At 49.5% G+C, this 27,547-nt stretch overlaps 2 protein-coding genes across 5 annotated transcripts in view; one reads left to right on the plus strand and one right to left on the minus strand.

The window, feature by feature from the left end:
• Nucleotides 1-17,967, minus strand: part of EXOC6B (exocyst complex component 6B) — a 282,178-nt gene extending 264,211 nt beyond the window's left edge. For all 4 annotated transcript variants that reach the window (XM_058837776.1, XM_058837775.1, XM_058837778.1 and 1 more), the window contains exon 1: nucleotides 17,774-17,967. In XM_058837776.1, coding sequence (XP_058693759.1) covers nucleotides 17,774-17,886 — 113 coding nt within the window. In that variant the 5' untranslated portion in view covers nucleotides 17,887-17,967. The remainder of the gene's footprint in view (nucleotides 1-17,773) is intronic.
• A 5,355-nt stretch (nucleotides 17,968-23,322) lies between these two features.
• Nucleotides 23,323-26,922, plus strand: SPR (sepiapterin reductase). Its single transcript, XM_058838861.1, has 3 exons — nucleotides 23,323-23,884; nucleotides 24,682-24,972; nucleotides 25,958-26,922. Exons 1-3 carry the CDS (start codon nucleotides 23,323-23,325, stop codon nucleotides 26,146-26,148), a joined length of 1,044 nt encoding a protein of 347 aa, XP_058694844.1. The 3' UTR covers nucleotides 26,149-26,922.
• The last annotated feature ends 625 nt before the right edge of the window (nucleotides 26,923-27,547 follow it).

Genomic DNA, 27,547 nt, shown 5'->3' on the forward strand with positions numbered 1-27,547 from the left:
CAGCATCCAAGAGAAGGGAATTTTGTCACAATCATCAGGAAATGACTCCTCTCATCCCAGGGTTTTCCCCCAAAATCAGCTTCCAAATCCACGCCACCTCCAAGCAAAGGCAGCCACAAACTCATGGAATTCATTCCCCAAGCCCCATCCCATGTGGAGGGAATTCCACAAACCTCTGGAATTCACTCCCCAAATTCCATCCTACATGGAGAGAATTCCACAAACCTCTGGAATTCATTCCCAAACTCCATCCTACATGGAGGGAATTCCACAAACCCAAGGAATTCATTCCCCAAGCTCCATCCTACATGCAGGGAATTCCATAAACCTCTGGAATTCACTCCCCAAACTTCATCCTACATGGAGGGAATTCCACAAATCTCTGGCCAAGCCCCATCCCATGTGGAGGGAATTCCACAAACTTCTGGAATTCACTCCCCAAACTTCATCCTCCATGGAGGGAATTCCACAAACCCAAGGAATTCATTCCCCAAACTCCATCCCATGTGGAGGGAATTCCACAAACCCATGGAATTAATTCCCCAAACTCCATTCCACAAGGAGAGAATTCCACAAACCTCTGGCCAAGCCCCATCCCACGTGGAGGGAATTCCACAAACCTCTGGAATTCACTCCCCAAACTCCATTCTACATGGAATTCCTCTGGAATTCGCTCCCCAAGCCCCATCCCACGTGGAGATGAAGGAGCCCATTCCCATCTCCCATCGTTTCACGCCTCTGGCCCGTCACACACGGTGCCCTTCAGAGCAATTCCGCTGCTTTTCCTGCCAGGAAAAAATAAACTCCGGACTTTTCCTGTTTGGGAAGTGGGCAGAAGGAAAAACACGGCAGGAAGCTGCTTCCAGTTGGAAAAAAAACCTGAACAAAGCCCGGCCCCCGGCACAGGATGTGTAAAAATAGAGCAGCTGATAGGATCGGGACACTGAAAATTCCCGAGTGCCATTCCCAGGAATGCCCTGGGAACGCCTGGGAGCCGGGAAAAAGGGATTTAAGGAACAGCTCTGAGCTTTGGAAGGGCACAGGGGGGTGAAATCAGTGATGCCAGGCAAGGAGGAAGTGATTCCAGTGGTACAATAATCACCTCTGGAGAAAGATCCAGGGGGAAATTCCAGCACATTCCAGGGCCTGCAGGGGCTCCAGGAGAGCTGGAGAGGGACTGGGGCCAAGGGCTGCAGGGACAGGAGCCAGGGAATGGCTTCCCAAGGGAAAGGGGAGATTGGGCTGGGATCTTGGCAAGGAATTCCTGCCTGGGATTCTGCAATTCCCAGATTTGCTGGGGCTGCCCCTGGATCCCTGGGATAACGGGAGCTGTCCCTGTCCGTGCATGGGCTGGGATTTAAGGTCCCTTCCCACCCAAACATTCCATGAATCCATGATCCACATCCAGCCCCCAGCAGCTCCTGGGTTCATCCATCCCTGGATCCTCCCTCGGCAGCTCCAGGGAATGGACACAGATCCCATCCCTCGGGATCCACCTTGGGGATTTGCCTGAAATCCAGGCAGAATTCCCAGCTCAGGAATTCCCTGTCCAGGAGCTGCTTTTTCCAGCCACGAGGGATTTGGAAGCAGAGGAAATTCCAGCTCCAGGCACAGTGTGCATCCTCACCCTGGGCATTCCCAACAAATCCCAGCTGGAAAAAACCCACGAGGAACAACAAATTCAACTCCTGACCCCGCCCAGGATGAATCCAACGATCCCACCCTGTCCCTGATTTGTCCAAATAAATCTTCCCAAGGATTTATTACCGGAGCTTCTTTGGGAAAGCAGAGCCGCAGGAAATCCTGTGCAGCCGCTTTTCCAAGGAATTCTGGGGGTGGGAGCTGCTGGAGGAGGACACGGCCACCAGAAGGGTCACCCCGAGCTGGCCTGGCCAGGGAGGGGACAAGGGACAGCTCTGGTGGCTCCAGAGACCTTGAGGTGGCTCCTGCAGCCCCCAGGGAGAGGCTCGGGAAGGTTGGGAAGCGGCTCCTGGGAATTGCGGAATCCAAAAGGATGGGAAAGAGATTTAAACTCCTCCAGAGCGACCCTGAACTCAGCAGCGCCAGGGAGAGCACATCTGTCACATCTGTCCCCAAATGTCACATCTGTCCCCAAATGTCACATCTGTCCCCAAATGTCACATCTGTCCCCGAGTGTCACATCTGTCCCTCAGTGCCACATCTGTCCCCAAGTGCCACATCTGTCCTCGAGTGTCACATCTGTCCCCGAGTGCCACATCTGTGCCACATCTGTCCCCCAGTGCCACATCTGTCCCCAACTGCCACATCTGTCCTCGAGTGTCACATCTGTCCCCGAGTGCCACATCTGTGCCACATCTGTCCCTGAGTGCCACATCTGTCCTTCAGTGCCACATCTGTGCCACATCTGTCCCCGAGTGTCACATCTGTCCCCGAGAGCCACATCTGTCCCTGAGTGCCACATCTGTCCCCGAGTGTCACATCTGTCCCCAACTGCCACATCTGTGCCACATCTGTCCCTCAGTGCCACATCTGTCCCCCAGAGCCACATCCAAGGGCTCTGAATCCCCCCAGGGATGGGGACTCCATCCCTGCCTTTTCCAGGAAGGAATTTCCCCAAAATCCACCCTGAGCCTTCCCTGGCTTGAGGCCGTTCCCTCTCCTCCTGTCCCTGTTCCCTGGAGCAGATCCCAAATCCCACCTGGCTCCAAACTTCCAGGGATTTGTGCAGAGCCAGAAATTCCCCCTGAGCCTCCTTTGCTCCAGCCTGAGCCCCTTCCCAGCTCCCTCAGGAATTCTCCAGTCCTTTCCCAGCTCTGTTCCCTTCCCTGGCCACGCTCCAGCCCCTCCAGGGCTCTCCAGGGTCACTGCCCTGTCCCTGCTGTCACCCCAGAGCTGGCAGGGGGTGCCAGGGGTGTCCCAGAAGGACACAGGGACATCCCAGCCCCCGAGACCATCCTGGATTTGGGATGAGCATCCCAGAGCTGCTCCTGCTGAGGGGAGCTCAGCCTCTGGATTCCCAGGGAATTCTGGCTGCTCCAGGAGCCACATTCCCCATCCCAGAGCCCCAATCCCAATCCCTTCCCAGGAGATGCTCTGGATGAGGCACAGGAGCTGTGCCAGGATCCAGGGTCTGGCTCTGCCGCAGGATTTTATTCCCAGGGATAACCCGTGGTGGGAAGCGCGGATGAGGTGATTATTTTATCACCTCCATCCCTCTGAGCTGATAAAAACCCCCAAACCTCAAGGGGGGATAAAAACATTCCCAGCCCAGATCCCAGGGAATTTCAGGAATGTGGGGATCCAACCTTTCCCTACCCAGAACGGGAATTCCAAAGGAGCAGCTCCAAACATTTGGGGCAAAGCTGCTCCCGAACAATTTCCGAGCTCCAAAATAACTCTGGAAAGAGAATTCCAACATCCACCTCCCTCTGGAAAGAGAATTCCAACATCCACCTCCCTCTGGAAAGAGAATTCCAACATCCACCTCCCTCTGGAAAGAGAATTCCAACATCCACCTCCCTCTGGAAAGAGAATTCCAACATCCACCTCCATCACTCAGGTCCAACAGCAGAATTCCAAGGAATAAAAAGCCACAAAAATTCCCACTCTGGAAATTTAAGAGGCTGAATTGCAGCTGAGCACACGTGCAAAATTAAAATTCAACAGGAGCGGAGCTAATTAATTAATATCTGAATAATGAGTAATAATGAATAATGAATAATAATTAATGAATAATGAATAATCTGAATAATTCTTCAAATATCAGGAGCAGGAAAGCTGCCAGAACGAGGGAGTGGGAGTTTGCCTTCAACTCCTCGACGTGACTGGGCAAAGCAGAAATAGGAATTTTTAATATTCATTTTTATGGAATAGTTCATAAATATGGAAAAATCACAATAGAGCAAAGGAGATGAGATTATCCAGGTGGAATTCCCACATTTCCTTCGGCAGGAGATCTGGGAAGGAGCCAGACTCGTTAAACAGGAGGACTTGGATACAAAAATGTTGAAATCATTCTGAAAATTCCATGAGAAAAATAAAAAGGAATGATAACTCTGGGATCCTGTAAGAGGAAGACGAAGAGGAGGAGATTCCCAGTGATTTTCCAGGAGTTTTCCAGGAGGGAGGAACCGAGCAGGATCTGAGGGAAAATCAGATTTGGAAATGGCCAAAGGGAGATCTCGAAGCCTGTGGCTGCAGAATTCTTTATTCTGCTTTTATAAACAGAATGGGTTTATATTTTATATATAAAATACAATTAAACAGAATGGGTTTATATTTTATATATAAAATATAATATATATAAAAAATATATTATTTTTTTATATTTTATATACAATAGTTTTTAAATTTTTATATTTTTATATATTATAATTTATATTTTATATATTATAATTATAAATTATAAAATACATAATATATATTATATATTATAAAATTAATTATATATAATTATCTATAATAATATATTAATATATTAATATATTAACATATAATATATATAATTATATATTATATATTATATATTATATAATATATATAATATACTATATATATTATATGTTATATGTATTATATATATGTAATATCTATATATATAATATATATAATATATAATATAATATACATATAATATATAATACTGTATATATACATATAATATATGAAATATACATAATATATAATATATATAATATATAACTATAATATATATAATTATAGATATAATTATTATACATATATTTATATCTATTATATATACAATTATATATAAATATATATATAATTATATATAAATATAATTATATATATAATACACATAATGTATATTATATATAATATATTTTATAATATATAAAAATATAAAATAATAAAAACAAAATATATATTAAATATATGTTATATATATATATATATATATATAAAAAATTTATATTTTATGTTTCTGGATTTTGGATTTGGATTTTTATAAATCCGGAATGGTGAAACTCTCCTTGGCCATGGAATGGAGGGAGTGAGGAAAAACTGAACGGAAAAACTCAGCCAAACTCCCCTGGAGCTGTTGGTGCTGCCATGGGGGAATCCCACATTCCCAACAGGAATCCAGGAATATCCCAGTGGGGGGAATCCCACGTTCCCAACAGGAATCCTGGAATGTCCTCATGGAGGGAATCCCACATTCCTGACAGGAATCCTGGAATATCCCGATGGGGAGAATCCCACATTCCCAACAGGAATCCTGGAGTGCTCCCATGGGGGAATCCCACATTACTGACAGGAACCTGGAATATCCCAATGGAGGCAATCCCACATTCCCAACAGGAATCCTGGAGTGTTCTCATGGAGGGAATCCCACATTCCTGACAGGAATCTGAGAATGTCCTGGTAGGGAGAATCCCACATTCCAACCAGGAATCCTGGAGTGTCCTGGTGGGACTGAATCCCACATTCCCCAGGAATCCTGGATCACATCCCCATCCCTGGACACCCCTCGCCCGTTTCTTTCAGGAAAACAACGCGGCACAAACAGCAGCACCTGCCGAGGCTGCTTCCCTTCTCCAAGGCCTGTTTGGATCCCTCCCCAGGAATTCCCAGGATTTCCCAGGAATTCCCAGGATTTCCCGGGATTTCCCAGGCCAGAGGGAGAGAGCCATGATCCTGACATTCCTGGGGATGTGGGAAAAGCTGTTCCTGAGCCTAAAGCTGCTCCTGACCCCCTGTGACAGCCTAAACCTGCTCCTGACCCTCAGTCCCAGCCTAAACCTGCTCCTGACCCTCAGTCCCAGCCTAAACCTGCTCCTGACCCTCAGTCCCAGCCTAAACCTGCTCAGTCCCAGCCTAAAGCTGCTCAGTCCCAGCCTAAACCTGCTCCTGACCCTCTGTGACACCCTAAAACTGCTCCTAACCCTCAGTCCCAGCCTAAAGCTGCTCAGTCCCAGCCTAAACCTGCTCCTGACCCTCAGTCCCAGCCTAAACCTGCTCAGTCCCAGCCTAAACCTGCTCCTGACCCTCAGTCCCAGCCTAAAGCTGCTCCTGACCCTCAGTCCCAGCCCAAACCTGCTCAGTCCCAGCCTAAACCTGCTCAGTCCCAGCCTAAACCTGCTCAGTCCCAGCCTAAACCTGCTCAGTCCCAGCCTAAACCTGCTCCTGACCCTCTGTGACACCCTAAAGCTGCTCCTAACCCTCAGTCCCAGCCTAAACCTGCTCAGTCCCAGCCTAAATCTGCTCAGTCCCAGCCTAAAGCTGCTCAGTCCCAGCCTAAATCTGCTCAGTCCCAGCCTAAACCTGCTCAGTCCCAGCCTAAAGCTGCTCAGTCCCAGCCTAAATCTGCTCAGTCCCAGCCTAAAGCTGCTCCTGGTCCCCCAGGAGGGTCAGAGCTGTTGCAGCCCAGAGCTTTTCCCGGTCCTGCCCCGTTTTAGGCCGGGCTCTGGGCCTGTCCAGCTCCAGCTGGATCCTGGCTTTGCTCTCCCTGGGGACCCGGATCCCGCTGCCATTCCTGGGAGAAAAAGACAAAATTCCCAAAATCCTGGGAAAGAAAAGCAGAGGGGATGGGCTGGGGGCCTGGAAACGCCATCCTGGAGAATCCCAGAGCTCCCACTTTTCCACAATTCCCTGGATTGTTCAGCTCCCCCTGAAATGAAACCCTGCAAAGTCATCCCAACACAGCAGCAATTCCAGGAAAACACAGAGAATTCCAGGGAAATCTCTCTCCAGGCTTATCAAACCCTCAGCACCGCTCTCACATTCCTGGGAATGTGAAACAATTCCCTGCGCTCCTCCCAATCCCATAAAAACAGGAACTGGGATTTGCCTCTGCCAGTGACTCATGAAATTCCACAGAGGAAGGGCTGGGAAAGGGCAGGAAAACCCAGGATAAAAATATCCTGGATAAATAATAAATCCAGGAGCAGTGGGAGCTGTTCCCTTTGGATTGCAGGGATGGGAGAAAAGGGGGAATGACAGAATTCCCAGCTCGGAGCTGTCTGGAAAACCTCAGCATCAGTGAGATTATCCATAAAAAACCTGGGATAATTAAGGATATTCCTTCAGGCACGGATGCCAGACCTGTCTGGATCCTAAATCCCAATTATTTCCCAGGAAAAACTCCTGATATTTTTTCAGGAATTGCAGCAGGGCTGGGAGAAAAGGAATTCTGGGAATTACAGGGATTCCCAGCTTGGAGCTGTCTGGAGAACCACAGGATCACAGAAATTATCCATAAAAAAACTGGGATAATTAAGAATATTCCTTCAGGCACGGATGCCAGACCTGTCTGGATCCTAAATCCCAATTATTTCCTGGGAAAAACTCCTGGGAGAAAAGGAATTCTGGGAATTACAGGGATTCCCAGCTCAGAACTGTCTGAAGAACCTCAGGATCACTGAACTTATCCATAAAAACCTGGGATAATTAAGGATATTCCTTCAGGCACGGATGCCAGACCTGTCTGGATCCTAAATCCCAATTATTTCCCAAGAAAAATTTCTGGGAGAAAAGGAATTCTGGGAATTACAGGGATTCCCAACTCAGAGCTGCCTGGAGAACCTCAGCACTGGTGAAATTATCCATAAAAAACCTGGGATAATTAAGGATATCCCTTCAGGCAGAGATAACTCAGCTCCACAAACCCTGAATATTTCCCAGGAGAAATTCCTGATATTTTTTTTTTCCTCCCCACCAATAAAAGTCCAGCCTGAGCAGAAGAGAAGGAGAACAAAATTCCAGGAGCTGCACTTTAAAATCCACTTCATTCCAGACACACCAGGAGAGACCCAGGAGGGGAAAAACCAGGATTTGGGAATTATTTTAATTTTTTTATCACGGATTCCCTGTGTGGGTGGCAGGAAAATGGAATGAAAAATCCTTCAAAAACTCCTGGAATGTTTTTATGAGCAGAGCAGGAGGCCCCATGGCCAGAACTCCCTGTCCAGAGAGCTTCTGCTGGGAGCTGATATTCCATGGAATTACTGCCTGGAAAAATGGGATGGGATTGGAGATGGGATTATCAGAGCTCAGGGTGTAATTCCAGCTGGGAATTCTGGAAAAATGGGATTGGAGATGGGATTCCCAGAGTGCAGGGTGTAATTCCAGCTGGAAATTCTGGAAAAATGGGATGGGATTCCCAGAGCTCAGGGTGTAATTCCAGCTGGGAATTCAGGAACAAAGGGATGGGATTGGAGATGGGATTGGAGATGGGATTCTCAGAGCTCAGGGTGTAATTCCAGCTGGGAATTCTGGAAAAATGGGATGGGGCTCCTGGAGATGGGATTCCAGAGCTCAGGGAGAAATTCCAGCTGGAAATTCTGGAATAAAGGGATGGAATTCCCAGAGCTCAGGGTGTAATTCCAGCTGGGAATTCTGGAATAAAGGGATGGGATTGGAGATGGGATTATCAGAGCCCAGGGTGAAATTCCAGCTGGGAATTCTGGAAAAATGGGATGGGATTGGAGATGGGATTGGAGATGAGACTCCCAGAGCCCAGGGTGAAATTCCAGCTGGAAATTCTGGAAAAATGGGATTGGAGATGGGATTCCCAGAGTGCAGGGTGAAATTGCAGCTGGGAATTCAGGAACAAAGGGATGGGATTGGAGATGGGATTCCCAGAGTTCAGGGTGCAATTCCAGCTGGGAATTCTGGAATAATGGGATTGGAGATGGGATTCCCAGAACTCAGGGAGAAATTCCAGCTGGGAATTCTGGAAAAATGGGATGGGATTGGAGATGGAATTCCCAGAGCTCAGGCTGTAATTCTAGCTGGGAGTACCGGAAAAATGGGATGGGATTCCCAAAGCTCAGGGTGAAATCCCAGCTGGAAATTCTGGAAAAATGGGATTGGGCTGCTGGAGATGGAATTCCCAGAGCTCAGGGTGTAATTCCAGCTGGGAATTCTGGAAAAATGGGATGGGATTGGAGATGGGATTCCTCAGGAAACACCTCTGAGTCCTGGAGTGAGGAATGGAAAATTCCAGGCTCTCCTTCCTCTGTCCCACCCAGGGAATGTCATCCCAGGAATTCCCAGGATAATTCCAGAGGCTGCAGCACCGAGCGTGGTCCAGGGGAACCAGGGATGCTGTGAACTGTTCGGGGGGTCCCCACGATCCTGCCCCAATCCCAGGCTGGGAAGATCCCAGGGAATCTCCTCCTCCTCCTCCTCCTCCTCCTCCTCCTCCTCCTCCTCCCTGCAGGAATTTCTGTCCCGGTCCTGGAGCTGGAACAGCTCTGGTAACAGCCTGGGTCTGGAAACCAGAGGGGTCAGGAATTGATAAAACCCCAATTCTGTACCAGTAAAAACACAATTCTGCACTCCAGAATGGTCAGAAATTGATAAAAACCCAATTCTGCACCAATAACAGCCCGGGTCTGCAAACCAGAGGGGTCAGGAATGGATGAAATCCCAGTTCTGCACCAGTAAAAACACAATTCTGCAAACCAGAGGGGTCAGGGATCAATAAAAACCCAATTCTGCACCAATATCAGCCCAGTTCTGCACTCCAGAGGGGTCAGGAACCGACAGCAGCCAAATTCTGCAAACCAGAGGGGTCAGGAATTGATCAAAGGCTGATTCTGCAAACCAAAGGAACCAATAAAAACCCAATTCTGCACCAATAGAAGCCAAATTCCACAAACCAGAGGGGTCAGGAACCAATAGCAGCCAAATTCTGCAAACCAGAGGGGTCAGGAATTGATAAAAACCCAATTCTGTACCAGTAACAGCCCAATTCTGGAAACCAGAGGGGTCAGAGATCGATAAAAACCCAATTCTGCACCAATAAAAACGAAATTCCACAAACCAGAGGGGTGAGGAACCGATAAAAACCCAATTCTGCACCAATAAAAACCCAATCCTGCACTCCAGAGGGGTCAGGAATTGATCAAAGGCCAATTCTGCAAACCAAAGGAACCAATAAAAACCCAATTCTGCACCAATAGAAGCCAAATTCCGCAAACCAGAGGGGTCAGGAATTGATAAAAACCCAATTCTGTACCAGTAACAGCCCAATTCTGGAAACCAGAGGGGTCAGAGATCAATAAAAACCCAATTCTGCACCAATAAAAACCCAATTCTGAAAACCAGAGGCATCAGAAATTGATAAAAACCCAATTCTGCACCAATAACAGCCCGGGTCTGGAAACCAGAGGGGTCAGGGACCGATAAAAACCCAATTCTGCACCAATAAAAACGAAATTCCACAAACCAGAGGGGTCAGGAACTGATAAAAACCAAATTCTGCACCAATAAAAACCCAATTCTGCACTCCAGAGGGGTCAGGAAACAATAGCAGCCCAGTTCTGTAAACCAGAGGGGTCAGGAAATGATAAAAACCCAATTCTGTACCAGTAAAAACCCAATTCCACAAACCAGAGGGGTCAGGAGCCAATAGCAGCCAAATTCTGCAAACCAGAGGGGTCAGGAATTGGTAAAAACCCAATTCTGCAAACCAAAGGAACCAATAAAAACCCAATTCTGCAAACCAGAGGCATCAGAAATTGATCAAAACCCAATTTTGCACCAATAAAAGCCAAATGCTGCAAACCAGAGGGGTCAGGAATTGATAAAAAAACAGTTTTGCACCAATAAGAACCCAATTCCACAAACCAGAGGGGTCAGGAACTGATAAAAAAACAATTTTGCACCGATAAAACCCCAATTCTGTAAACCAGAGGGGTCAGGGACCGATAAAAACCCAATTCTGCACCAATAAAAACCCAATCCTGCACTCCAGAGGGGTCAGGAATTGATCAAAGGCCAATTCTGCAAACCAAAGGAACCAATAAAAACCCAATTCTGCACCAATAGAAGCCAAATTCCACAAACCAGAGGGGTCAGGAACCAATAGCAGCCAAATTCTGCAAACCAGAATGGTCAGGAATTGATAAAAACCCAATTCTGTACCAGTAACAGCCCAATTCTGGAAACCAGAGGGGTCAGAGATCGATAAAAACCCAATTCTGCACCAATAAAAACCCAATTCTGAAAACCAGAGGCATCAGAAATTGATAAAAACCCAATTCTGCACCAATAACAGCCCGGGTCTGGAAACCAGAGGGGTCAGGGACCGATAAAAACCCAATTCTGCACCAATAAAAACCCAATTCTGAAAACCAGAGGGGACAGAAATTGATAAAAACCCAATTCTGCACCAATAACAGCCTGGGTCTGGAAACCAGAGGGGTCAGGGATCGATAAAAACCCAATTCTGCACCAGTAAAAACCCAATTCTGGAAACCAGAGGGGTCAGGAAACAATAGCAGCCCAGTTCTGTAAACCAGAGGGGTCAGGAAATGATAAAAACCCAATTCTGTACCAGTAAAAACCCAATTCCACAAACCAGAGGGGTCAGGAGCCAATAGCAGCCAAATTCTGCAAACCAGAGGGGTCAGGAATTGATAAAAAAACAATTTTGCACCAATAAGAACCCAATTCCACAAACCAGAGGGGTCAGGAACTGATAAAAACCCAATTTTGCACTGATAAAAACCCAATTCTGTAAACCAGAGGGGTCAGGGACCGATAAAAACCAAATTCTGCATCAATAAAAACCCAATCCTGCACTCCAGAGGGGCCAGGAATTGATCAAAGGCCAATTCTGCACCAATAAACCAATAAAATCCCAATTGTGCACCAATAAAACCAAATTTTGCACCAATAAAACCCCAATTCTGCATCAATAAAACCCCAATTCTGCACCAATAAAACTCCAATTTTGCACCAATAAAACCCCAATTCTGCACCAATAAAACTCCAATTTTGCACCAATAAAATCCCAATTCTGCACCAATAAAACCCCAATTCTGCATCAATAAAACCCCAATTCTGCACCAATAAAACTCCAATTCTGCATCAATAAATCCCCAATTCTGCACCAATAAAACCCCAATTCTGCACCAATAAAACCCCAATTTTGCACCAATAAAACCCCAATTCTGCACCAATAAAACCCCAATTTTGCACCAATAAAACCCCAATTCTGCACCAATAAAACCCCAATTGTGCACCAATAAAAGCCCAATTCTGCACCAATAAAACCCCAATTTTGCACCAATAAAACCCCAATTCTGCACCAATAAACCCCCAATTCTGCACCAATAAAACCCCAATTCTGCACCAATAAAACCCCAATTTTGCACCAATAAAACCCCAATTCTGCACCAATAAAACCCCAATTCTGCACCAATAAACCCCAATTCTGCACCAATAAAACCCCAATTCTGCACCAATAAAACCAAATTCTGCACCAATAAAACCCCAATTCTGCAACAATAAAACCCCAATTCTGCACCAATAAAACCCCAATTCTGCACCAATAAACCCCAATTCTGCACCAATAAAACCCCAATTCTGCACCAATAAAACCAAATTCTGCACCAATAAAACCCCAATTCTGCACCAATAAAACCCCAATTCTGCACCAATAAAACCCCAATTCTGCACCAATAAAAACCCAATTCTGCACCAATAAAACCCCAATTCTGCACCAATAAATCCCCAATTCTGCACCAATAAAAACCCCAATTCTGCACCAATAAAACCCCAATCCTGCACCAATAAAAACCCCAAATCTGCACCAATAAAACCCCAATTCTGCACCAATAAAACCCCAATTGTGCACCAATAAAAACCCAATTCTGCACCAATAAAACCCCAATTCTGCACCAATAAAACCCCAATTCTGCACCAATAAAACCCCAATTCTGCACCAATAAAACCCCAATTCTGCACTCCCCAGCCACAGCAGCTCCCCGGGCACTCCAGGCTCGGAGCCGAGCTCTGGGAATGTCGTTCCCAGCAGGGAATTCCCAGCTCCTGGAATATTCCCAGCTCCTGGATTATTCCCAGCTCCTGGATAATTCCCAGATCCCAGATAATTCCCAGCTCCAGGATTATTCCCAGCAGGGAATTCCCAACTCCAGGAATATTCCCAGCTCCCGGATTATTCCCAATTCCCGGAATATTCCCAGCTCCCAGATTATTCCCAACTCCCGGATTATTCCCAGCTCCAGGAATATTCCCAGCTCCCGGATTATTCCAAACTCCTGGATAATTCCCAGATCCTGGATAATTCCCAGATCCTGGATCATTCACAGTTTCTGGAATATTCCCAGCTCCTGGATAATTCCCAACTCCTGGATTATTCCCAGATCCTGGATAATTCCCAGCTCCCGGATTATTCCCAGCAGGGAATTCCCAGCTCCTGGATAATTCCCAACTCCTGGATAATTCCCAGCTCCTGGATTATCCCCAGATCCTGGAAAATTCCCAGCTCCCAGATTATTCCCAACTCCCGGATTATTCCCAGCTCCTGGATAATTCCCAACTCCCGGATTATTCCCAGCTCCAGGAATATTCCAAACTCCTGGATAATTCCAAACTCCTGGAATATTCCCAGCTCCTGGAATATTCCAAACTCCTGGATAATTCCAAACTCCTAGATAATTCCCATCTCCTGGAATATTCACAGCTCCTGGATTATTCCCAGCTCCTGGATCATTCCCAGCTCCTGGATTATCCCCAGATCCTGGATAATTCCCAGATCCTGGATCATTCACAGTTTCTGGATTATTCCCAGATCCTGGAATATTCCCAGCTCCTGGATAATTCCCAGCTCCCAGATTATTCCCAACTCCCGGATTATTCCCAGCTCCAGGAATATTCCAAACTCCTGGATAATTCCAAACTCCTGGAATATTCCCAGCTCCTGGAATATTCCCAGCTCCTGGATAATTCCCAACTCCAGGAATATTCCCAACTCATGGATTATTCCTTGCTCCTGGATTATTCCCAACTCCCAGATTATTCCAAACTCCCAGATTATTCCCAGTTCCCAGATTATTCCCAGCTCCTGGATTATTCCCAGCTCCTGGATTATTTATAGCTCCTGGATAATTCCCATCTCCTGGAATATTCCCAGCTCCTGGATAATTCCCATCTCCTGGATTATTCCCAGCTTCTGGATTATTCCCAGATCCTGGATAATTCCCAGCTCCTGGATAATTCCCAGATCCTGGATCATTCACAGTTTCTGGAATATTCCCAGATCCTGGATAATTCCCAGATCCTGGATCATTCCCAACTCCTGGATTATTCCCAATTCCCGGATTATTCCAAACTCCTGGATAATTCCAAACTCCTGGAATATTCCCAGCTCCTGGATTATTCCCAACTCCTCCTGGAATATTCCTAGCTCCCAGATAATTCCCAGATCCTGGATTATTCCAAACTCCTGGATAATTCCCAGCTCCCAGATTATTCCCAATTCCCGGATTATTCCCAGCTCCCGGAATATTCCCAGCTCCTGGATAATTCCCAACTCCAGGAATATTCCCAGATCCTGGATCATTCCCAGATCCTGGATCATTCACAGTTTCTGGAATATCCCCAGCTCCTGGATAATTCCCAGCTCCTGGATAATTCCCAACTCCAGGAATATTCCCAGCTCCCGGATTATTCCAAACTCCTGGATAATTCCAAACTCCTGGATTATTCCCAGCTCCCGGATTATTCCAAACTCCTGGATAATTCCAAACTCCTGGAATATTCCCAGCTCCTGGATTATTCCCAACTCCTCCTGGAATATTCCCAGCTCCTGGATAATTCCCAGCTCCCAGATAATTCCCAGATCCTGGATTATTCCAAACTCCTGGATAATTCCCAGCTCCCAGATAATTCCCAACTCCCGGATTATTCCCAGCTCCAGGAATATTCCAAACTCCTGGATAATTCCAAACTCCTGGAATATTCCCAGCTCCTGGATAATTCCCAGCTCCTGGATAATTCCCAACTCCAGGAATATTCCCAACTCATGGATTATTCCTTGCTCCTGGATTATTCCCAGCTCCTGGATTATTCCCAGCTCCTGTTTTATTCCATGATTTCCACAAGAAATGAGTCACCTTTTTTTCCTAAAAATAAAAGTTTCCACCTCCCTCTTTCTTTTCCTGCCTCTGGTGTTTACCCAGAGCTGCTCTGGGTTAACTCTGCCGTCCTTAATGATTGTTAATTACAATTGTTAATTACAATTAAATATCCCCAGATCCAGCAGGGAACAAATAAACCCAAATAAAGCCAAATAAACACAAATAAACCCAAAAAAAACCCAAATAAAAACCTAATAAAACCAAAAAAAACAAAAAAAAACAAAAAAAAACCCAAATAAATCCTAAATAAAACCCCAAATAAACCCCAAATAAAACCCTAATAAACCCTAAATAAAACCCCCCAAAAAAACCCAAATACAACCCCAAAAAAAAAAAACCCAAATACAACCCCTAATAAAACCCCAAATAAAACCCTAATAAACCCAAATAAAACCCCCAAATAAACCCTAAATAAAACCCCAAATAAAACCAAAAAAACACAAAAAAGACCCAAAAAAACACCCCAAAGAAACAAAAAAAAAAACCCAAAAAAAACCCCAAATAAAATCTAAATAAAACCCCAAATAACCCCAAATAAAACCCGAATAAAACCCAAATAAAACCCAAAAAAAAACCAAAAAAACCCAAATAAACCCCAAATAAAACCTAAATAAAACCCAAATAAAACCCAAAAAAAACCAAAAAAAACAAAAAAACCCCAAATAAAACCGCCCAAAAAACCCAAATAAAACCCCAAAAAAAGCCAAAAAAAAAAACCCCAGAAAACCCCCAAAAAAACCAAAAAAAACCAAAGAAAACCCCAAATAAAACCTAAATAAAACTCAAATAAAACCCAAAAAACCCAAATAAACCCCAAATAAAACCCCAATAAAAAAAAACCAAAAAAACCCAAATAAACCCCAAAATTCACTGAGCTCAGCCCCAAATCCAGCTCTGCGATAACGCAGCCGTTTCCATTGAAATCTATTTTAATTTGGAGGCTCCAGATGGGGAGATGGGAATATCCTCCAGGCACGGGGACCCCGGGATAACGCAAATATCCCAGGGAGAATTCCCCAAAATTCCCGGGGAGAAATCCCCAAAGTCCTGGGGAGAATTCCCCAAATTCCTGGGGAGAAATCCCCAAAGTCCCGGGGAGATCTCCCAAATTCCTGGGGAGAATTCCCCAGATTCCCAGGAAAACTCCCCAAATTCCTGGGGAGAACTCCCCAAATTCCTGGGGAGAATTCCCCAAATTCCCAGGAGAGAAATCCCCAAATTCCTGGGGAGAAATCCCCAAAGTCCCAGGGAAGAATTCCCCAAATTCCTGGGGAGAAATCCTCAAATTCCCAGGGAAGAATTCCCCAAATTCCTGGGGAGAACTCCCCAAATTCCTGGGGAGAATTCCCCAAATTCCCAGGGAGAACTCCCCAAACTCCTGGGAAGAATTCCCCAAATTCCTGGGGAGAACTCCCCAAATTCCCAGGGATAACTCCCCAAATTCCCAGGGATAACTCCCCAAATTCCCACGGATAACTCCCCAAATTCCCAGGAGAACTTCCCAAATTCCCGGGGATCTCCTGCCTGATTTTTGGGATGTGTTGGCGATGCTGAATTGATCCAGCCGGGCAGAAGGACGCGGATAATTGACGGGAAATAAAATCCCATTACTTGAAATAAAATATTTGAAATAAAATTTGAACTAAAATTTGAACTAAAATATTTGAAATAAAATATTTGAAATAAAATTTGAAATAAAGTCTGAAATAAAATTTGAAATAAAATATTTGCAATAAAATATTTGCAATAAAATCCCAGCTCGGGTGATTCCTCAGCAGCCGCAGATTCGGGATGGACTCGGCAGAAGGCGCCGGGGCAAAGCTGCGGCACCAGAGAGCCCCGAACGAGCCGAGGATGAGGAGGGACGGGAGAGACGGAGCCGGGAAAGGCAGCGGAGACCGCACGGAACCGGGATGGAACCGGGATGGGACCGGGATGACACTGGGATGGTACCGGGATGGAACCGGGATGGAACCGGGCTGGAACCGGGATGGGACCAGGATGGGACCGGGATGGGACCGGAATGGGACCGGAATGGAACCGGAATGGGACCGGGATGGGACCGGGATGGAACCGGGATGGAACCGGGATGGAACCGGAATGGGACCGGGATGGAACCGGGATGGGACCGAGATGGAACCGGGCTGGTACCAGACTGATATCTGGATTACACCGGGATGGTACTGGGATGGAACCGGGATGGTACCGGAATGATCCCGGAATGATCCCAGGATGATACCGGGTTGATACCGGGCTGATCCCGGAATGATCCCGGGACGATACTGGGACGACACCGGGATGATACCGGGCTGGTACCGGGCTAATACCGGAATGATACCGGAATGATACCGGAATGATACCGGGCTGGTACCGGAATGATACCGGGACGATACCGGGCTGATACCGGAATGACACCGGAATGATCCCGGGCTGATCCCAGGCTGATCCCGGGTTATCCTGGGCTGTCCCGGGCTCTGCCTATCCCGGGCCGGGTTGATCCCAGAATGATCCCGGAACGATCCCGTAATGATCCCCGGTTATCCCGGGTTATCCCGGAATGATCCCCGGTTATCCCGGGCTATCCCGGGCTGATCCCCGGTTATCCCGGGTTATCCCGGGCTATCCCGGGCTGATCCCCGGTTATCCCCGGTTATCCCGGGCTGATCCCGGGTTATCCCCGGTTATCCCGGTCTGTCCCAGCGGGCCGGGGGAAGCGGCTGCCGGAGAACAAAGGAGCCGTGAGCGGCCCGAGGTGTCCCCGCTGCCGGTGCCAGTGACAGACAGCGACAAAGGGCACGAGCTCCGTCCCCGCGGTCACCCCGGTGCTTCCCCCCCGGCAGCCCCGAGCCCGGCGGGACCGGACGGGACGGGCGCACCTGAGCGTGGGGCCGATGCAGGCCGTGTCCGTGCTCTCGATCTCCCGCAGGATCCGCTCGTGCTCCGCCGCCGTCTCCAGGCTCTCCAGCTCCGCCATCTTCGGCCGCTCCATGGGGCCGCTCCACCTGCGCGGCCCCGCCCGGCCCGGCCCGGCCCCCCCGCCCAGCGCCGGGAGCGGCACCGCCGGGGCTGCTCGGCCCCGCTCCGCCGCGGGGAACCACGGGAGATGTAGTGCGGGATAGGGGGTGAGCCGCGGGGAACCATGGGAGATGTAGTGCGGGATAGTCCCGGGCCGCGCGGAACCATGGGAGATGTAGTCTGGGAGAGGGCAGAGCCGCGGGGAACCATGGGAGATGTAGTCCGGGAGGGGCAGAGACGCGGGGAACCACGGGAGATGTAGTCTGGGAGAGGGCAGAGACGCGGGGAACCATGGGAGATGTAGTCCGGGAGGGGCAGAGACGCGGGGAACCATGGGAGATGTAGTGCGGGAGGGGCTGGACCTGCACGGCACCATGGGAGATGTAGTGCGGAGAGGGGCCAGGCCTCGTGGAACCATGGGAGATGTAGTGCAGGATAGGGCAGAGCCGCGCGGAACCATGGGAGATGTAGTGCGGGATAGGGCAGAGCCGCGCGGAACCATGGGAGATGTAGTGCAGGATAGGGCAGAGCCGCGCGGAACCATGGGAGATGTAGTGTGGGAGAGGACAGGCCTGCACGGCCGCTCCACCCAGGGAGGGAGGGAAACTCCGGCTTGTGCAGACCCTCGTCTGTCTCAGGGTCTGTCCGGGTTTTGTGCCAAACCTGGATTGAAATTAACCCCAAAGCTCAGGAATTCCCATTTCATGTCTCAGGATCTGTCTGGGCTCTGCCCCAAACCTGGATTGAAATTAACCCCAAAGTTCCAGAATTTGAAATTAACCACAAAGTTCCGGAATTTGAAATTAACCACAAAGTTCCGGAATTTGAAATTAACCACAAAGTTCCGGAATTTGAAATTAACCCCAAAGTTCTGGAACTCCCATTTGCTCTGGGTCTCAGAATTCCCAGTCTCAGGGTCTGTCCATGGTTCTGTCACCAAACCTGGATTGAAATTAACCCCAAAGCACAGAAATTCCCATTTCATGTCTCAGGGTCTGTCCGGGCTCTGTAACAAACCTGGACTGAATTTAATCCCAAAGTTCAGGAATTCCCATTTGCAGTCTCAGGGTTCTGTCCCAAACCTGGACTGAATTTAACCCCAAAGTTCAGGAATTCCCATTTGCAGTCTCAGGGTTCTGTAACAAACCTGGACTGAATTTAATCCCAAAGTTCAGGAATTCCCATTTGCAGTCTCAGGCTCTGTCCCAAACCCGCTGTTCGAATAGGAACAGACACCCAGCCCCATCCCAAAGCCGTTCCCCCATCCTGTCCCACACGGAATTGTTTGTGAGGACCCCAACACACATCTCCCCTGGCAGGAGGGAGCTCCTGCTGACACAGCTCCACCTTCGAGCTGCATCCTGGCCCCTCCAGCTGCATCCCCTGAGCTCTGGTGTCTCATTAAGGACTTTTGGATTTGGGTTCTTTTTCCCTTTGAACTGAAGATTGATGAGAGGGAGGCAGTTTTGTCTTCTTCGGTCTCAGTTGTTTATTTTTTCTTATCAGCATTACAAGGTACAAGGAGTTATGTGCACTATGATAGAAAAGGGTAAAATGGCTCACAAAGATCCTCTTCAAGGTCTTTTATATGTCCATTTACACAATTAACAGATGCCAACTAAATTATTTTTCTTAGTGACCCAATGACCCAACACCTGAGTGCTGCACTCCGGTATTTTCTATCCAATCACCTACTACTACCCAAAAACCCCTAGGAGAAGAAGATGAAGAAGGAAGAAGAAGGACAAGAGACAACACCCTAAATTCTCCATCTTGTCTCCTGTTCTCTAAACTACATTTTCACCCAGTGATTTAAGAAACTTTCTAATCTACACATTTACACTTTTCCTATCTAACTTTAGCATTTGTTTTCATGTATCACCATGAAAACATGCACATGAATTTCATATAATATGAAATCCAGTGTTTCCTTGAATCCTAGAACTAAATATTAGAAATAAGGGCACACAGTCTGTATCTCAGACTCCAACACTCTGGGATCCAAGGACACGGCGGAGCTCCCTCCAAAAGCCCCACAGGAACAGCCCTGCAGGTGGAGGTGTCACCGTGTGAGCCCCTTTGGAAACAGCAGGATGTTCCCATCAGGAGTTTGTGCTGGGAAAACAGCGCTGGTGCTCCCAGTGTCAGCAAAATTAATCCACAAACACCAGAGGTTGATGTCCAAAAAGGAGACAGAGGAGTCCTGGAATTTATTTGGATAAAGGGAGAGGCCATGGGGCATTCCCTGGGGTCTCTCCCATTTTTGGAGGACTCAGCCTCCAAATTTCCCAGCCACATTTCCCTTCCCTCTATCCCCACTGGCTGAGGTGCTTGAGAGGCACAGACTTCCCTGATACCCACGATTCCCCTCTAATGTATAAACCCTCCCTCTTCATTTTTAATTCTTTAAAAATTTTAATTCTTGATGTTGTTTCCCCATTGTCTCTCTCATCTTTCAATATCCAATTTCATTCACCAGGAAACCTATAGTTTGTTTGTAAATAACTTTTTTCCATTCATCAATCAGTGGAATCCATCCCATTGTTTCTTTTATTTCCCAGTGCTAGTTTTATTTACCATTTATTTTACCAGCACAGGAAAGACAGATCCATCATTCCTCTCACCAGGCACTGCTGCTGTCCTTGCTCAGGAATTCCACAGGATGGGGAGCAGCAATTCCAGAGTGTGGAACCAACGAGGGGTTCTGCTTTTCCTTTTGTTGTTTCATTTTCCCAGATAGAAATAAAATATTCCAATACCCTGGGGCCTCCCTCACCGCTGCTGATTTAAATAATGTGGAATTATGGAATGGTTGGGCTTGGAAGGGACCGGAAAGATCATCTCATTCCAAGGGCACTCAGTGAAATTTCCAATTTTGTCACTTAAAGGAAGGAGAAGGGGATAAAGGAACTTTCCAAAGTGAAGCACCATGATGGGATAAGAGTGAGGAGAGCCTGGTGAAAACTCAGAGTCATTAAAGCTGGAAAAACCTTTAAGATCCTGGAGTCCAACCATGCCCAGCACTGCCAGCACTGCCCCTGTCCCCAGGTGCCACTTCCACAGGGCTTTGGAACCCCCCAGGGCACCTCATCCCTGCCCTTTCCATGTAGGAATATTCCCAAAATCCACCCTGAGCTGCCCTGAGGCCGTTCCCTCTCATCCTGTCCCTGTTCCCTGCGAGCAGATCCCAAATCCCCCCCGGCTGTCCCCTCCTGCCAGGGACTTGTGCAGAGCCAGAAATTCCCCCTGAGCCTCCTTTGCTCCAGCCTGAGCCCCTTCCCAGCTCCCTCAGGAATTCTCCAGCCCCTTCCCAGCTCCCTCAGCAATTCTCCAGCCCCTTTCCAGCTCCCTCAGGAATTCTCCAGCCCCTTCCCAGCTCCCTCAGCAATTCTCCAGCCCCTTTCCAGCTCCCTCAGGAATTCTCCAGCCCCTTCCCAGCTCCCTCAGGAATTCTCCAGCCCCCTCCCAGCTCCCTCAGGGATTCTCCAGCCCCTTCCCAGCTCCCTCAGGAATTCTCCAGCCCCTTCCCAGCTCCCTCAGGAATTCTCCAGCCCTTTCCCAGCTCCCTCAGGAATTCTCCAGCCCCTTCCCAGCTCCCTCAGGAATTCTCCAGCCCATCTCAGCTCCCTGAGCCGCTCCTTACCGCACTCGTGCCTCACCTTCCCCAGTTCCGCGGAGTTCACCTCCTCTCCCCATCGCTTCCCCCGCTGTCACTGTGGATGTGACACAGGGAGGAAAGGTGGCCTCTGCCGGTGTCACCGCGGGATCGGCAGAAGCTTTCCGAGGACCAAGATTCCAAGAGATAAATCAGAGCAGTGGAAGGAACGGGGATGAAAACCACAGGGTGGATCCTGATCAGGGGCTGGAGCTGGAGATGCTCCCAGGGAGGCGCTGCAGAGCCTCCGCAGCTCCTCTGAAAATCCACAGGAGAGACGGGCATCCCTGGGATGGAGGGATGGAAGGATGGAGATCTCAATCCCCCCGGGAGTACAGGGACAATCCCTGGGATGGAGGGATGGAGATCTCACAACCCCTGGGATAAAAGGGTTCGAGATCTCAAATCCCCGGCAGCACAGTGGGTCTCCACCCCAAGCAAGGCACAAACTCAGGGTTGGAATGGTGGCCTCTTACACCATCCTAGGCACTTCCTCAAATTTTCAGTTATTTTCCTATTTGATTTTCTTCATAATCAGCAGTTGTGGTTTTTGGAGATCAGCAGTTGTGAATTTTGGAGATCAGCAGTTGTGAATTTTGGAGATCAGCAGTTGAGGATTTTGGTGATCAGCAGTTGAGGATTTTGGAGATCAGGAGTTGTGGATTTTGGAGATCAGGAGTTGTGGATTTTGGAGATCAGCAGTTGTGGATTTTGGTGATCAGCAGTTGTGGATTTTGGTGATCAGCAGTTGAGGATTTTGGAGATCTTAATCAGCAGTTGTGGATTTTGGAGCTCCCTCGGGGACGTGGTTCGATATGATCTCCTGATGCCTCTCCAGCCTCCCATCTTCTTTTAAAATATATCTAAATATATAGATAATATATTATAAATAATAATAATAATAATAATAATAATAATAATAATAATAATATATAAATACAGCATTATTTTTTATTACAGTTTTAAACAAGCATTTATTCTGTTAGCACACATTCTGCAAGACTTCTTTTAATCATTTCACAACCTAAAGCTGTCTAAAAACATCTTCATAGGGCCTTTTCCTCAATTATTACAAAACTCAAAGTTAGCATTAAAAGACATTAAACACATTAAAACACATTAAATGCATTAAAACACATTAAAAAATGAGTTTGTAGAGCCTTTCAGCTCATGTTATTCCTACTTCTCGTTTTTAATTACAAATTCTTCCATACACAAAAAACCAATTTATAGCTTGTGCAAAGGATAGCTTGAAATTTACACAACAAGGTAGTTTAAAGCTTATATTAATTAATAATTGTAATAGTTATTAATTAATTAACGGGGGAAAGGCCGGGGGTGGCCGCGCTGTGGGCAGGCGAGGCCTGGCGCTCCAGAGACGCAGCCCCATTGCCGGAGCTGTTCCCGGTCCTGTTCCCGTTGCTTTTCCCGGTCCCATTCCTTTTCCCATTCCTTTTCCCGTTCTTTATCCCGTTCCTTTTCCTATTCCCGTTCTTTATCCCGTTCTTTTTCCTTTTCCCGTTCCTTTTCCCGCTCCCGCCCCGCCTCTCCCTCACGGAAGCCGCTCCCCCCTCACAGCGGCCGCCAGGGGGCGCCACAATCCGGCCACGCCCCCCGAACCCGACGGCGCCGACCAATCAGAGCAGGCGGCGCTGCCCGCGCGCTCGGAGCGCCCATTCACAAAGCGGCGGGGACATGAATGGGGCGGGTCACGTGGTCAGGCGAGTTCCCACGCCCCCTCCGCTGGGTTCCGGGATGGAGCCGGGAGCGGGAGCGGGGTCGGGATCGGGATCCGGATCCGGATCGGGATCGGGGTCGGGATCCGGATCGGGGTCGGGATCGGGATCGGGGTCGGGGTCCGGATCGGGATCGGGGTCGGGATCGGGATCGGGATCGGGATCGGGATCGGGATCGGGGTCTGGATCGGGATCGGGATCCGGATCGGGGTCCGGATCGGGGTCGGGATCGGGAGCGGGAGCGGGGTCGGGATGGAAATCGGCACCGACAGCGACAGCGGAGCGCTGGGCCGGCACCGCCTGCGTGGTGAGCGGCGCTTCCCGTGGCTTCGGGCGGAGCCTGGCTCGGCTCCTGGCCCCGCAGCTCGGGCCCGGCTCGCTGCTGCTGCTGCTGGCCCGCTCCGCGGAGCCGCTGGCCGGGCTGGCGGCCGAGCTGCGCTCCGGGAGCTGCCCCGAGCTGCGGGTGCAGTGCGTGCCCGCTGACCTGGGCTGCCAGGAGGGGCTGCGGAGGGCGGGCGCTGCCCTGCGGGAGCTGCTGCGGGACCCGTCCTTCGGCCGCCTGCTCCTGGTCAACAACGCCGGTAATGACACGGCTGTCCCCGCCTGTCCCCTCCCCGAGCCGCTGGCCTCCGAGCCCGGGGGCAGCCGGGTCACACCAGCCCGGTTCCGCCTGAGCCGGGGCTTGGGGTGCCAGCAAATAACCCAAAAGAATAAAGGAGCTGCGGGAATCCCAGCCCAGCCCCTCCGTGCCCTGTCCGGGTGTTGGTTTATTAAAGGCGTTAATTGCCGGGGTGGGTTCCTGGCAGTGCGAGGTGTTACTGTGGTGTGGAAACACTCGGTTCCCTTCCTGCACCTTCTTATCCTCCTGCTCCTCAAAACCAAACCTTCAGAAACTTCCAGCCCCACCCTGCGGGTCCTTCCTCGCACCTTTAATGCCTCGGGTTCCCTTTTTACCCGTTCTCGCTGTAGATCACCCCTGGGTTCCCATGGGGAACGGGTGCTCCAGGATTTGGGGCTCCTGCGGGAGGGTCTGTGGTGGCCCTTGGGGACACAGGACCCCAGGCTGGCAGAGGGGTGGCAGGGCAGTCCCTGGCACTGCTGGCTCAGTGTGACCCAAAATGGGCTGGGCTGGGCTCCTCAGGCTGTGGGACCTGACGGGTGCTGCACCCCAAAGCTCTGAAGGGTTGGGTGTGGAATGTGGCAGCCAAAGGGATCCGTTGTGTGGTCGATCCCATCTGTAACAACTCCTTTTCCATCTTTCTGGAAGTGTCCATGGCCAGGCTGGAGCACCTGGGCCAGTGGAAGGTGTCCCTGGTGGGGACTGGACGTTCTTTAAGATCCCATCCAACCCAAACCATCCCACATTTGTGATTCCCAGGCTCCTTGGGCGACATCTCCAAATCCTTCCTGGACCTCACCGACCTGGAGGAGATCAACACCTACTTCTCCTTCAACATCAGCTCTGCTCTGTGGCTCACCTCCACAGCCCTGCAGGCTTTTGGGGCACGGCCAGGCTGCAGCAGGATGGTGGTGAACATCTCCTCGCTGTGTGCCCTGGAGCCCTTCCCCAGCTGGGCTCTGTACTGTGCCGGGAAGGCCGCCCGGGACATGATGTTCCGCGTGCTGGCGCTGGAGGAGCCCGGGATCCGCGTGCTCAACTACGCCCCGGGTGAGGAGAGCGGCTCCCTGCCGGTTATCCAGCTTTTCCTGCCCTTGGGAATGGGGATTCCTGCAGCTCAGGGCTGTTCCTGGCCCTCCAGCCCCCAGCAGCAGAAGTGGGATCTCAGCTCTCTGTGCTGGATGTGGCAGCTGGGCTCAAGCGCCGTCTCTCCAGCAGCTTTTCCATTGGGATTATGGAATTCCAGACTGGGTTGGCGGTGGAGGGACTTTAAAATCCATCCCATCCCACCCCTGCCCTGGGCAGGGACAGCTCCCACTGTCCCAGGCTGCTCCAGCCCAGCCTTGGGCACTGCCAGGGATCCAGGGGCAGCCACAACAAATCTGGGAATTGCAGAATCCCAGGCAGGAATTCCTTGCCAAGATCCCAGCCCAATCTCCCCTTTCCCAGTGGAAGCCATTCCCTGGCTCTTGTCCCTGCAGCCCTTTCCCAAATTCCAGCTCTCCTGGAGCTCCTTTAGGGACTCTGAGGATTCCCTGGATTTTTCCCTTTTCCAGGGGAACATTCCCAGCTCTCCCAGAGCTGAGGGGCTCCCAAATCCCAGACCTTTCTTTGTTGGAAAGGACCTTAAATCCCACCAATTCCAACACCATCCGTGGGCAGGGACACCTCCCACCATCCCAGGTGGATCCAAATCCATCCCAACCCAGCCTTGGGCATTCCCAGGGATCCAGGGGCAGCCGGAGCAAATCTGGGAATTGCAGAATCCCAGGCAGGAATTCCTTGCCAAGATCCCAGCCCAATCTCCCCTTTCCCTTGGGAAGCCATTCCCTGGCTCCTGTCCCTGCAGCCCTTGGCCCCAGTCCCTCTCCAGCTCTCCTGGAGCCCCTGCAGGGACTCTCAGCATTCCCTGCATTTCTCCCTTCTCCAGGGGAACATTCCCAGCTCTCCCAGCCTGGCTCCAGAGGGAATATTGAACTCTGGATTTTCCTTTCTCCTTAAGTGATTTTATTGGTGATTTTTTTCCTTCCCCCAGGGCCTCTGGACACGGACATGCAGCTCCTGGCCCGGACCAGGACTGGAGACCCTGGGATGCGCCAGCACTTCCAGAAGCTGCAGGAGAAGGGGCAGCTCATCGACAGCTCCGTGTCAGCCCAGAAGCTGCTCCGGCTCCTGCAGGAGGATTCCTTTCCCTCCGGAGCACACGTGGATTTCTACGACATCTGACTTCCTCCAACTTTGCCTTCCTGCTTTGCTTCCAGCTGAGCCTTTTCCTGGTGCCTCCAGCAGGACCTTGTTCAAATCCTGGGATTTGGGAAGCTTTGAAGACGCCTCTGTGTGCCTTGTAAACACCCCTGGTGCCCTTTTGGGGCTGGGGGCGGCTCCTGCTGCTGAGCCTCGCTGGCAGGAGCTGGAATCCCTCAGCTCCTGGGGATCAGGAGGGATCAGGAGGGATCAGGAGAGATCCCTCAGCCACCCCTGGAGCAGAGTTGATTTCCCCACGGGACAGCCCTGGGAGGTTCAGGGTGCTCTTGGCTCGCAGTTCTCTGGGTTAAGCTGCAGCGAAGCCTCTCCCGGTGGTTTTTCCCACAAAGACCGGTAATCACCAGGAGAGGGAGCTGGCCTTGGAGGAGTTGGGAATTTTGAGAGCCTGGCTGGCATCAGCAGCTCACAGAAAGTTGATCAGAGCAAAGACACAGCCCTGAGTTCCTGCCCTGCTCCTGTTGTAGGTTTTGGGTCCAAACCTCTCTTCCTTTTAATCATTTGTGGAGTTTTTTGTCATTTTTCCCATCAGATTCCAGCAGGCACAGACACACAGAGACTTTTCTCCTGGAAAGCTGATGCAGAAAAGTTCTTTTGAAGCCCAGTGCACCCTTTGTGTGCCCTGGAAATGCCCAGTGCCCCTCTGTGCCCCCTCCACCCCAACTCTGCAGCTCAGATTTTGCACCCCTGGCTCTCCAAGCATTAAAAGTTCTAAAATCATTAAAATTGTGAAGCATGTCTGCTCTGGCTGTGTCTGTAGGGGTGGGTGAATTCCTGGCAGGGTGAGAGGAGGATCCTGGGTTAAGCACTGGCTTCACCCAGCGAGGCACCAGAATTCCCTCCTGGAGTCCTGTCCATCCCTCTCTGAGTCCTTTCATTAATTCTGTGTTCATTTAATCCTGTCCAGCTCCCAAATCCCTCCTCCCCAGCTGGCCTTGCTGCCTGGTTTCAGCTTTCCTCCCTGCCTGGGAAACTCTCATTAGCAAAAAAAACCCTCTCTGCTGCTCCCAAGCCTGGCAATGGGAATGTTGTTCTGGGATTTGATTCCTGCTGGGGTTTATGTGGGCTGGGAAGCTTCCCTGGCATGGCTGCTGCTAAAATTCCCCCCTGTCCTCACCTCTGGGTTTTTCCCAACCCCTCTTGGGCAGGAATATTGTTTTGGGTGCATAAAATAACCTCAGAGCTTCCCAAGATCCCATCTCTTCCTGCCCTCTGGGCATTTCCTGGCTCCTGTCCCTCTCCAGCTCTCCTGGAGCCCCTGCAGGGACTCTCAGCATTCCCTGGGAACATTCCCAGCTCTCCCAGCCTGGCTCCAGCCCTGGAGCAGCTCTGGGGCCTCCTCTGACCCTGCTGTGACAGCTCC

This window comes from Poecile atricapillus, chromosome 4 (genome assembly GCF_030490865.1).
Source record: "Poecile atricapillus isolate bPoeAtr1 chromosome 4, bPoeAtr1.hap1, whole genome shotgun sequence".
Taxonomy (NCBI): domain Eukaryota; kingdom Metazoa; phylum Chordata; class Aves; order Passeriformes; family Paridae; genus Poecile; species Poecile atricapillus.